This window comes from Cheilinus undulatus, linkage group 2 (genome assembly GCF_018320785.1).
Source record: "Cheilinus undulatus linkage group 2, ASM1832078v1, whole genome shotgun sequence".
Taxonomy (NCBI): domain Eukaryota; kingdom Metazoa; phylum Chordata; class Actinopteri; order Labriformes; family Labridae; genus Cheilinus; species Cheilinus undulatus.
The window spans coordinates 28,019,749-28,032,731 of record NC_054866.1 but is presented as its reverse complement, the minus strand read 5'-3'; the positions used below and the strand labels follow the sequence as shown (position 1 = coordinate 28,032,731).

General features: G+C 38.0%; 1 protein-coding gene across 1 annotated transcript in view; it reads left to right on the top strand.

The window, feature by feature from the left end:
* Nucleotides 1–12,983, top strand: part of gosr1 (golgi SNAP receptor complex member 1) — a 32,792-nt gene that overhangs the window by 13,455 nt on the left and 6,354 nt on the right. The window contains exon 6 of the mRNA XM_041814261.1: nucleotides 1,481–1,555. Coding sequence (XP_041670195.1) covers nucleotides 1,481–1,555 — 75 coding nt within the window. The remainder of the gene's footprint in view (nucleotides 1–1,480; nucleotides 1,556–12,983) is intronic.

The following is a 12,983-nucleotide window of genomic DNA, read 5'->3' as shown; positions in this document are numbered from 1 at the left end:
AAGATTTGGCAAATGTTTCATGGGTGCAACCCACATACTCAGCTCTGCTGCTCATCCCACAAATGCATGTTCCTTACAAATGTGGCACCATTTTAAAGGGTAATAAACAGGCTTTTCAACGGTATAAGATTTATTGCCAAGAAGCATTGTTACAACAAAGAAATAATGTACCACACACAAATTGCCTTACTTTTTGTGCTAAATTTATTAAGATCGTTTGATTTTAACTTGTACCAAACTGAAATTAGAAATTCTTGTATTGTGCCAACTCTGTATGTGGCATTTTGTGCTGTTGCATTCATCTTTTATCCCTGCTGCTAAGTTCTTCTTTGGCCAGTTCATTTTGTTCATGTTACCTGTGTATTTACATTAAAAGTGCCATTGTAAGGAGTCATAAAGTAGTGACACAGTGGGTCCAACTGTTTCCAGTGCCATGTTAAAGATTCAAAGATATTGGTTTTTTTTTGGCACCAGCAGTACAACAATTGTAACACAGTAGCCAGGACAACAGTATAATGTTGTATCTTGTTGTATCAATAATTCTTTGTCCCATCCTTAATGCTGGAAGTACTATTAAAGTGGGGAATTATGGCATTTATAATTCTGCCTGGCAATAGGATAACTATCTCTTGCCCCACATATGTGTCGTTGCAGTAAAGTACTTATTTGTGACCACAGAAAGACAACACTTAAGAACCTTGGTTGTTTCAGATAGAAGCTTCTCTGGCTTTCTACCAGCTGATAGCAGTCAGATCTGATCTTCTCTGCTTTGACCATACAAGTTTTTATTTCCTGTGTCAAGTTACCGATAATGCAAGGCGATTTCCTGCTGCCTGCTTCACATTAAAAGCTTTCCATTGGTGAACCACAAGAAGGCTTTTACTGTAAAATACATACTGGGGAAGCAGTGGTATCGGTACCATTAGATATTTGATCAAACCGGTCCATGCAGCAGTTTTGTCTGCTTTTTATCAACTGATCACATAAAATATCCCACAGGAAAGAAGTAGCCACAGTGAACTAGAGATATAAAGAAATTAAGCAAAAAATCTTGGCAGTATGAGTAACTTGGCAAGCATGATCAATGCCAGTGGACCACTAAAGTTCACAGGGACAAGTGACTTTGAAGCACGTGCTTAGACAAAAATCGAACAGGTAAAGAGAGGGAAAAGGTGGTGGTGTGCTGACACGTATCATCAGTGAAAGATTTACTCTTAAAGCTACAGCTAATGCTCAGCCTGAAGACAGTAGACTGTCTCTTCACTGTCAGCTTGTTGTGAGGGGCTTTATGTGGAGTTTTAGGAGGTTGCATTTTTTGACTTTGGTTGACTGAATATGGTAATTTTTTTTCAGCACCTAAATGCATAAATTACCATCTTGTCACTGTTGTTGAATATTGTGTCAGGCTTTATGAATAGTTCATGTCTTGGCAACACTTAAGACTGTTTTGTTTTTCCTTGTTATGTTTTTTCCTCTTTAGGACATACAAGAGTGGCTCGGGGGTCAACAACAGACGAACAGAGCTGTTTCTGAAGGAGCATGAGCATCTGAGAAAGTAAGTGCACATCTCTATTTTATGACACATTTGAAGCTATCAAGGATATTTCAGTGGATCCCTGTTGAAGCCCTAAGCTAGTGGCTCCCAATTATTTTCCATGTAGCCGGCTTTACATGTATCTAAGAAAAGCTGAGCCTCCAATGGACTCTCACTAATAAAAGGGATACCTTGCTGACAAAATTACCACCAATTTAAAGAGTTATATTAATACTAGGGCTGTCAATAGATTAAAATTTTTAATTGCGAGTAATCGCACAAAGTCATAGTTAACTCAAGATGAATCGCTAATTTATCACACTTTCTTCATCTATTTTAAATGTACCATACAGGACTATTTCTCAGTAAGGCACAGACACATCTAATGGTGTTTCACTGTTCTGATGTGGTCAGAGGTGAGTAAGGTGGAAACATCTGCCCTACTCAACAGAAAAAGCAAGTGATTACTTAAAAAATGTCTGCTATTATTTATCATCATTTTATTTTCAAACTAAAAAATGCCCAAATGTAAAATAAAATGCTGACAGTAAGAAATTACTGTCATCAGTCTGGTAGATTTACTGGACTGATGTCAATAAACACAAATTTGAAGCTGCTATTCAAAACTCATGAACACACAAAGTCTCAAAGAAGTCTCAGTGGAGAACTTTTAAGGTGTAACCATCTTTTCATTCTTCATGATCAACGAGTCCATCCCTGTAGAGTTGTCTGAGTGTCTCTGATGTAAACAATCCAGCATGGCTAAGGGGACGGCTCTCTGCATTAGCGGTGTGCTCGGCCAGTGAGTGACACGGGCTATTTAAGACTCTACGAATTCCTGATAACTCATTTCATGTTGACAGTAAGAGCAAATAACTTGAGTCTTATCTGGCATGATCTGAAAGCTGAACCTGCCATTCAAAAGTCTTTGTCCTGCATCCTGTTCTGCTCGCTTGTACTGCATTACAACGGTGCCACTTCCTGATCTAGCAAACTACGGGATGGGTCAAGGGTCACACAGAACACACGTAATAAAATTAGTGCCATTTAAATTAATTTAAGTTAACGCAATATTAATGCGTTAACTCTGACAGCCCTAATTAATACCTTTCCAACAAAAAACAGGGTCTACACATGGTTCTTTCAAAAGACCTTTGTATAAGCTAGCTAGTAAGTGCTTTATCGTAATAATTGATTTGATGTATGCAAATTGAATTATCATGGAGACACAATATTAACAGCATGATATCAATATTAGCAGATATTAACTTACAAAGTTAGATATCTATAGCTGCAGATATAAACATTTGTGACCGTTACAACTGATACATCGGCTCTAAATATTGGCCATATATATGAAAAATTTTGTAGAGTCTATGGCAGGACCAACAGATCTTCGTCAGCTGCAGTCTTTTCTTTGTTCATCTTCATTCCTTTAACTTGAAAGTTTATTTCCAGGACTGAAATTTTAGGTTTGAACTACATGCTCGAATCGACATTGGTAAAAGGAGTGAAATACATTTTTAAAATATTGGTATATTGGATATTTGCAAAAACTCAATATTGTGCATTCCTACCAATTTTGGCATCAGTGCATACAGAGGCCTTGCCCCCCCTGAGATCCCTAGGGGCCTGGACCCCAGTGCCCTAAGCAAACATGCATGCACTACTTTTTTCCTATGATAAAGAGTGTCTTTGCTAAAGACTTACTTAAAGGGATACTTCAACATTTTGGCACATTCGCCCATGGCCATAATTCTTATAGTCTTAATAATAGATCCGTTTCCTTTAGTTGTCGGTGCAAGCTGTTTCTAGATCTGGGGGGACTGTTAAACCAGCTGCACCGCGAACGCTATGTTAGCAGACGGAATTTTTGCTTTCCTTCATCAAACTCATCAAATACACAATCTAACAACTCCAAAACACTCTCGTGGACAAGTAGTGACCTGTACATTCAAGTCATATCCCCAGGGTTGCAAAAGAACAAAACAATCATAGAAATAAGCTTAACGTATCTCAGTTGGGGCAATGGCAGCATGGCATGTTGGAGTCTGGCCTTTCACAGTTACCAGCCCCTTGTTGTTTTCTAGGTTGCAATGATCCCATCAGGACATGAAAACTGACTTTTTAATTTTGAGATAATGACAAAAATCAATCGTTTTAATGGAGAACCTGGCAGTTTTATCCTGACGTCACAAAAATAATAAGTCCAGATGCCAAACCACAATTAAACAAAACTCCTTATGACAGGAAAACCAGGGTTTTCATCCCAAGCTAACAGGCTACATAAGTTGAGATTGCGAGGAAACTGACGGAATTTGCTTGTTTTCAAGTTAGAATGGAGTCAATAGAATTTATAGATGCATCTCCTCTCGGGGATTCTGTTGATCCCAGCAGTTAAGAGTGGTAAATTCTATCCCCACATAAAAGCTGGGATAACTTTACAGTGGTTTGATAGAGCAGCAGCTCACTTTTGTTATGGCTGTGTCCTCTTGCACCTTTTTGCACTTTATCTCTGTATGCTGTGACTCTAGCAGATGGGAATTGTGTTTTCAGGGAGCAGCTTCATCAATCTTGAACTTGGTGTACAGTTTAAGAGAGAGTGAAATGTAGATCACATTAAAATCTGCTGGTTTATTAAAGGGAGAAGACTTAGTTATTTTGCAATATGATGTGAACTTCACAAAAATTGCATACACATTCTCTGCTCTGTTACATAATGTGGTAACTTTGGCCTTTTGGAAATTAGGTAGACTTTTCATCACGACACAGTAGGTCAAACCATGTTCTGCCAGGAATCTCACTAATGTCCTGGTATCATTTGGCTGACTTTGGAGCTCATGAGGCGCTAAAGTTTGTGAAATCTCTTTATGTGTGTGGGAGAAAGATATGTGTGTGAGATACCCTGCATAGAGAGTAAAATTGGATGTCAGCAGGGCACATACACACTATAAAACCCACGCTGCAACATAACAAAAATAAACTGCAGAAGAGCTTTTAACATTTCTGAGGCTTGAGGATAATTTCCTGAAATACTAAGCAGTCTGATTGATTCTGTCTTCGGCTGACTGTGTTTCCTGTTTCAGCCATTTGACATAATAATGCCTCAATTATTACTCGTCGTAGGCCTCTTTGTCTCAAACATGCTTTATGTCATTTGACACGGTGTGGTTTATGCTTGTCTCTCAAGTACAGTACAGTATGGAACACTGTCCCCTATGTGTATATTTTTTTATCAAATTCATTGCAATGCAAAATATGGCTTTGTTTGCATCCTGTCACATACCAAAAAAAGCACATGATAACGACATGCTGGCGTGATCATGGACTCCCAAGGTTTGATACAGTTGTATGGAATTAAACCTGCATATCTGTGGCTATTTTTGTGAATTAAGACATTTCTACAAGAAAAAAATAGCAGATTTTTTTACATGAATTTTACAGTATGTGTACTTGAATAGGGGATATGCATTCAGTCTGGTGTACCTTGTTTAAGGGTTGAATTTTTTTTTTTGCCTGAGGCCTGTTTAAGTGTGCCTTTGGCCAAAAAGTTCGAAAACCACTTGCTTATGTCCTAATGTTGCAAAAAATTGAGAAAAACACCAATGCCTTGAGGACATTATCATGCATAGAATTTCAACAAACTTACAAATAACAGAGTGCTTTATTGAGAAGTACAATAAGGACAGATTATCAGTGGAAGTTCAGGACTCAGAGGTAGAACTTTACATAGAGTGAAGTATTGCTAACACTGCTACACCTCTTAAGTCAGTGAATTAATGATGCTTTAGAAGATTGAAGCTCAATTTCTCTAGCATTGTATCATATCTCCAAGGAACATTCAAACATTATTTCAAGTTGTCTTGAGACATTTAATGTTAGACAACAGGAAAAGGTCAAATGAACATGGTTGTTTATTTCAGCTTTTTCTTTTCTGTATTTGCATTACAAATCAGGAAATGAAAATGTATTATCTAAGATTATTAAGATAAGACTGTCTCTATCCTCATTTATAAAACCAAGCCAATCTGAATATTGCTAATAAAACAATCTCAGAAATATGAGTGGAGAACAGAGAGAGATCATTGTTCAGAATCTCCTCTGGCTTGACATTGTGTCTTGCTTTCTCAGCAGCCAAACTTGTACCAGGGAAACTGATCAGTATATGTTTAATGGAGTTATCTTATTAAACCACATCCCATGTTACAGGGCTTTCCCAGACCATTGACGAAGATGTGAAGTGGAGGGGAAAGAGGAGAGTGGAGATGAGAATCAGGTTACGGTTGATTGATCCTATTAGAGCCATAAAACAGGAAAAGAGAGTCTGAAGAGAAAGAGCTGAAATGTGGCAAGAGCAATCATCTGGTCTTACAAAGTAGGGCAGGGATACTTGAAGAAGAGGAGAGGTTTGGGGTTAAGCTTTCATTCATTCTCAACAGAACCAAAGAAACAGACCGAATCTGACTGTAATTAAGATGTCATCTTAAATCTTGGTTTCATATAAGTCAGACCTTCCCACTTATTACATTTGAAAATCTGCCCATGCAAGAGTCAACGATAGATAAAAGTGACTCTTGGGATGCTTTAGGACAGTGAGCTATGCTGGCAGGGGTGTCGAGAAGAAGTAAGGTGGAAGCACACAGCTGTTTTCCTGACCTTAACAACCACAGCAACTTCAGTAAGAGCAATGACAGGAGCAGATTTTATTGTATCCAAGTTTCCGTAACAATTAACCTAATAGTCTAATTAGAGATGCCCGAAACAGATCTTTCTTTCCTGCTGATACTGATCATTGAGTGAGATCTGCAGACATGGATCATATTTTATGTTTGTTGTAGCAGCTTTGTTTATTTTTTGTCCACTTAGTTCTGTAGTACACTGGAACCTCATACAGGTGGCAGCATAACCTGATGAGAGGACCACAAAAATCATCCTTTTTCAGTCAGTAACATGCTTTCACTTCAACAGAGTCAAACAAATCTTCCCACGGAGTAATGCACAAGAATCCTACAGTAAGAGCAACAGACTTACACAATGTCTTAGTGAATAGATTACATGTGCTCATGTGTGTGAATTGATTAGCACAATTATAAACAGTCTGATAACGATTTTTTTTAGTCTTTTAAAAGGCTAACCAGAACCAAAAGTTAGATAATTAAAGCATGTCACAGATTATGTTGGTTGCAGTATACAGCTGATGCAGTCATTTTTTATTGCTAAGAAAGCAAAACAGAACCCCCCCCAAACAACCATATTTATTCAAGTTTCTTGCTAAACCCTAAGTTTCCTTTTCTTGAGGTTACTTTTGACCAGGCCATGTTAGCATTTTATTTACCTCTACCTAGTGGTCATTTTACTCACTTGATCTTAAACACACCATAATGTAAACTTATGTGACATTGTTAGTCTGATCATTTGTTTTTATCTAGCTGGTTTAAACACAGATTTCAGCTCAGGATTTTACCTGCAAAGTCTGGAGGATTTTGCCGTGGCTGCTTTGAATGGAGGAGGATCACAGATCCACAGCAGCAGCAGATGATCTGACATAATTTTTTTCAAGCCAACAGCCAAAGGTTCTGCATTCGATTTGTTTCTTACTTATGGGCTGTCAGTTCAATTATATACACTCTACTATGCACACACAGTGCTTCTTGAAGCTCCAAACAGCAGAATATTCCCCAAAAGTGATTGGTTTTGGTTACGAGAGACATCAAGTATAATCTTTTGAATATATACAGCGCTTAACAAATTTATTAGACCATCCTAACCCTAACCAAAGTAAGGTTTATACCACAGCTGCCCTAAATTAATAGCATTGGTAATTACCAAAAACATTTTTATGTTTCTGCAATGGTTAATACACCAATATGTTGAAGCTCTTTAACCCAAATGATACTTTTAATGCTAAAATATCATTATTATTCTTATCCATGAATTTTTTAAATGAGCTGATTAAAAAAAGCTGAAAAAAATAGTAAAACACATTAATATTTCTTGATTAATATGTCAAATTATAGTTATTTACTTGCATTTCTGAACAGGAAAATGAGTTTTAGTGGTTGAATGTAATGCTTGATTCATTTCTGACTTCTCAGAGAAGCTCAGTGAGCCAGCTCAAATTTGGGCGAATTCAGTTTGAAACCCCTCATTCCTTTTAAAATTTGTAAAAACGTGGAGAACTCACTGAAAATGAAAGAGTCCGCATTAAAGCACTTGATGATGCTGGATGGTCTTTGAGACAAATCTGACAGGTGGTCTAATAAATTTGTTAAGCACTGTAAATATTTTGTGAAAACTGTCAAATAATGAACAGTCACAGATCAATCGGGGTATCCCTAATTCTGAAAATCCAATCTGGGGAAAAGTCTGCTGTTGGCTGTTTTATGCATGTGATGAGATGCTTCTAATTTTAAGATGAAGTAAGTACCAAAAGAACAGGAGCAGGTAATCAATTTCTCCTGCCAGCATTCAATAGCAATCTGCAAGCACTTTTTGATATTAAGCATGTGGTAATTGAACTGTAATTTGATGCTATTGAGCATCTCACTCATCTTCCTCCACCATCCTTCTGTATTTCTATATTCGTTTTTCCATCTCACTCTGCTATAAAGGTCAGTGTTCATGAATAAACTAGAGTGGGGGGGGGGGGGCATTAAGAGTGAATGCTGCAAGAGCAAAGGTAGGAGTGGTCACTCTGAGAACGTTGTTACGTCAGATAGAGATTTTTTTTTTCATACAGCAGTGGTGTTGGTTCAAAGTAAGGCAATTAATTAATTAATCAGAATTACAGTCTTTAAATCAGAATCAGAAACACCTCTATTGTCTTTACACAGGGTGTGCAATGAAATATGCTGTGCACGTCCAATACAGGGATAGAAAAGCAATAAATATACCATTTAAAAAAGTAGATATTTGTAGAAATATATATGGTATAAAACTATAACAGACAAAATCAGAAAGCAGCAACAAGGGGCAGGGTTGTTTTAGTAAGGGCCCACTAACTGACAAAGCTGATGGACTGGCTAGATTCTCTGTCTGTCATCAGGCAGATCAATCTGGCAAGGCTCCAATCTGAAAAATGTATGCCTCGTCTTACAGTTGACGGGCCAATCAACATTGTTTGAGGAGAATGAGGCTGTAACTAAGGGCGTGGTTTGGTTGTTCTGTAAGCTGGTAAACAATGGCTGTTGGTGAAGTGATTTGTTCAGATTTAGCCATAGCAGAAGTTTTTATTAGAACTGGCCATTTCTTTATTCAAAGAAGAGTAAAGAACTACACGGAAATATTTTCTTTGTAGAAAAGATGTTTTTGCTCTTCTCTTGATCGGTTTTGACATGAGTTTGATTCACCAACTGGATCCGTCAATAGTGAACGATAATAGGGACTACCTGTTTAGCTTACTTTATGCCGTTTTCTTACTTACATGCCCTGTACATTTGATTGTGATGGAATGTTTGTCCAGTCCAAGGAGATTTTTGTTTAAGGTTCTGCCCTCCCAAACACCATGTATAGGCTGTTGCCCAGATGGATGCAAAATCTGTTGCATGTAGCGGATATGTGAAACAATTAGAAGGAGAGGAAAAAGACACAGCCAGAAATCTGAGACCAGTGGTGTTTTTATTGGTTCAGTAGTTCATTACTCTCCTCATCCCCGATTGAGAGCCCTTGCTTTGAGTTTGCCTGTTTGTTTCCCATCTAGGGAAGTTCAGTCTGAGCTGCTCCCTACCTGCTATGCTAATGTAATCAGTAAAAGAGCCCTGAGGATTGTGGGTAAAGTGCCTCTGCGTTCTCTATCTTATGGGAAGCATCCAGTTAAGTTCCTCTTCAGTTTGGAAAGTTTAGCAGTCAGAGCTTTATCAAACAAGACTAAGAGCAGTATGAGTTAAATAATAGTAATTAAAAAATATATAATTGTTCTTTGGCATTTGGGTCACTTAATTTCTGTGCTTTACTCCAGGAAGGACTATGACTGCATGGAAAATACTGGATCGAAGCCCTTATGACACAGGCTTTGTTTAGCACGTCAGCAATATTCACACAACAGGAATCTGACATTTCTGAACAGACTTTCAGTATTTACTACATTTCTCATTCTTGCATCTCCTATGTCAAAACCTTTTGCTTGGTTTTCTGTAAATCTCACTTGAAAGCTGATTAAATGATGATGGTGATGTAACAGATACCATCACCTTATTGAGTGTTGCGTTGTGTGAGGGTGTTGAGTACGTAGCAGAGCCCTCTGAATCAGCCTGGAGCTCTGATTTGTGACCACTTCTCTTCTTTGCTGCTGATGCAGTTTGCTTTCTGTAACTGCTGCCAAGATTAGCAAGGCTGTTTCCTCAGCAGAGTAATTAACGTTTCAGTTTACCTGGCTCGTTCTGTTGCCTCATGTTGATCTAAAAGCCAGTCTGGCAGATCATTATTCTCAGATGGTGCTTTACAGTATTTCTTTCAGAATGCTACTTGAATAGGCAAAGAATTGATGATTGAATAGAAAGAGAAATAAATTAGACTTTTTCTTGTACCTGTGATACCAGTGCAAGCATCGTTTTTCAGTGGTTGTAACAGTTCAGAATGCAGATGTTTCTGTGTTTATTTCCATGAATGGAAAGAGAGAGCAAAGGAGCATTTGGGCAGGGTCGGTTAATTCATCATCGTGTGAAAGGCAATTAGCTTTAAGCTAACGAGCAATTTAATGACTGTTGCAAAACACCACTGACCCGAGGAAATGGAAGGCACCCACTCAGAGCTGAAACCGCAGAAGGCCTGAATGTGATGGCACAATCAGCCTCACCACTACAGCTGTGGTTTGATGTCAGATAGAGCAAAGCATAAATCTTTTGGTCCATCTCATAGCTGCATATAAAAATCCCATGAATCAAGGCTCCCTTCAGCACACAGCTACTCCTCCATTTTGCTCTTCAGCTCATGATTTATAAGAGTGAAGACTGTTAGTGACAGACAGTTAAAGGTTTATTTTTCTCTGTCAGTCATTTGCCAGTATGTTGTTATGGGTTATTACCTCCACCGAGGAGGTTATGTGATCGGCAGGGTTTGTTAGTTAGTTAGTTTATTTGTTAGCAACATAACTCAAAAAGTTATGGACATATTTTGATGAAATTTTCAGGAAATGTCAGAAATGGGATAAGGAAGAACTGATTAGATTTTGGGAGTGATCTGGATCACTGTCTGGATCCAGGAATTTTAAAAATGGTTTTTTACTATTGGGAGATAGGGCTAATGGCGTAGGTCTGCGCTCTCTGAGTGTTTTTCTAGTTTTAGTTTGGTGTCATTTGCTCACAAGCCTTGGTCATGGTTCTCAAGATTTTCTGATTTTGTTGTACATGTACCACCCATCTGCACTGTAATAATCGAGTAATAATAAAGGGATTGTGGGATTTTTGAAATAACTAAATTAGGAAAAAGATTTATGTGCTTTTCCCTTTGGCTTGCACCATCCACTGTACTTTGCATCATGACATCCCATCCCTGAATTATTCTTTGCTGCACCCTCTGGGTCCAAAAACAATTTGTGCCAAACTTGCCTGGCAGCCTTATTGTGCCAATATTTTATGCCAATTACAATCCCATTTCACCCACCTAGATTTATTTCATGTAAACCAATTAATTTTAGTGTGAGAAGGACAGATAAGACATTACAAAATGCTGCCAAATAACAGATTGGTTTTTGTGTGTAGAGCTGTGCTCCAAGAACAAAAGGCTGTCCGGTCCACACTGTAACTGTGCAATGTTCATGAAGTGTCTGCTCTAATGGGCAACACATTTGTGATGGAAGGAAAAGTCCCTCATTTAAGTGACCTTTGTTATACACTCTTGCCAGTGACATGAATGAACTTTATCTGAACTGAACAAATGAGGTTAAGATAAGCTAATGATTGAGTTTTCAGTGATTATGACCATCTACACTATTGGTTAAGGCCAGGGTTTTTTTGGTCCACAGGAAGAGAGAAGTACCCTAAAATTAAACGTCATTAGCAGGATCAGTCTCACAGTAATTACATCAATAAATAAACTTGAAATGGCCTTTCCTCTCAGAGAGCACTAAGTCAATACTTGGTCACATAAGTGACTTTTGTTGCCCACAATCAAATTATTTAAAGTTTCTAAATAGTACTTATTAGTTTTGTAGGTGCTTTACTGCAGTGTTTGGTCTGCCTGCTGGAAACATTGTTTTTAGCTCAGCTGCTTTACAACTTTCAAAAAACTTTCTTTTATGGGATTACTAGTTGTTCTTTGAGTCAACACTTTATAAACGGCATCTTTAAAACTCCTTGAGGGCTGCCCAGCATCTGCTTCATAAAGTAAACTGTTAGCTCAGCGCACACGTGCCAATTATACATATGCACATACTGAACCTCATGGTTGATTTTCCTCTATGATAAAGTAAAAAGGTGACTGAGATTCAGAAATAGTATTAGTTCTGTCAGGGTGAAGACATGCTACCTTTTTCGAAGGGATAGATTGACCTCCACTACCATATATTTCTCTTCTAATATCCTCTATATCCAGATGTAATATTGCTCTGTGTTTACTTTTATTTGGTTTTAGCTAGGGGTGTGCAAAAGGCAGATCTTAGATTCTGAAGAAATAGAATATATCGATGATCTGTTAAAGCGAATCTATTGTAGAACTGGTTCTAGTAATTGCAGATCCATGTTTACTCACCCTGACCTTCTGCTTGCTCACAGAGCAGAAATTCATGGCTAGAAAATGAAATGAAACTTAACATTTAGCCCTTAAAAAGGATTTTACCTGGGCTTTCTGATTTGTGATTTTCTTAAAGGGATCCTTCAACATTTTGGCAAATTTGCCCATTGCTATAATTCTTATAGTCTTAGTAATAGGTCCGTTTCCTTTAGTTGTCGGTGCAAGTTGTTTCTAGATCTGGGGGGACCGTTAAACCAGCTGCACTGCGAACACTATTTTAGCAGACTGAATTTTTGCTTTCCCTCATTAAACTCATCAAATACACAATCCAACAACTCCAAAACGCTCTCGTGGACAAGTTGTGACCTGTACATTCACCACGCTATGAAATAATCATGGAACATTACGAGACGGAGATGTTTTAAAGTTAAATGCAAAGCTGGAACTACACTCCAGACATGGCTGCTGCACTGTCACTCCGCCCAGTAGGTCACTCAAGAAATAGTTCTGAGTATTTGCTTTATGTGTCGTAATGTTACATAATTATACGTTAATATTCACTGTCATAGCCTAGAAACAGTAAGGACCATGCAAACTTCTCCATCACAAAATAGCTGTGGAATTACAGTTAGAAAATCATTGGTATCATTAGAAACTGACATCAAATAACACATTTGCAAAATAAAGTTAGATTTAGTCTTTAGATTTGGATTGGGGCAATCAGTTGATAAAGCTAAAGAAGGAACCTATCAGGGACCTTACTTCTCTTCCTGTTTCTTTG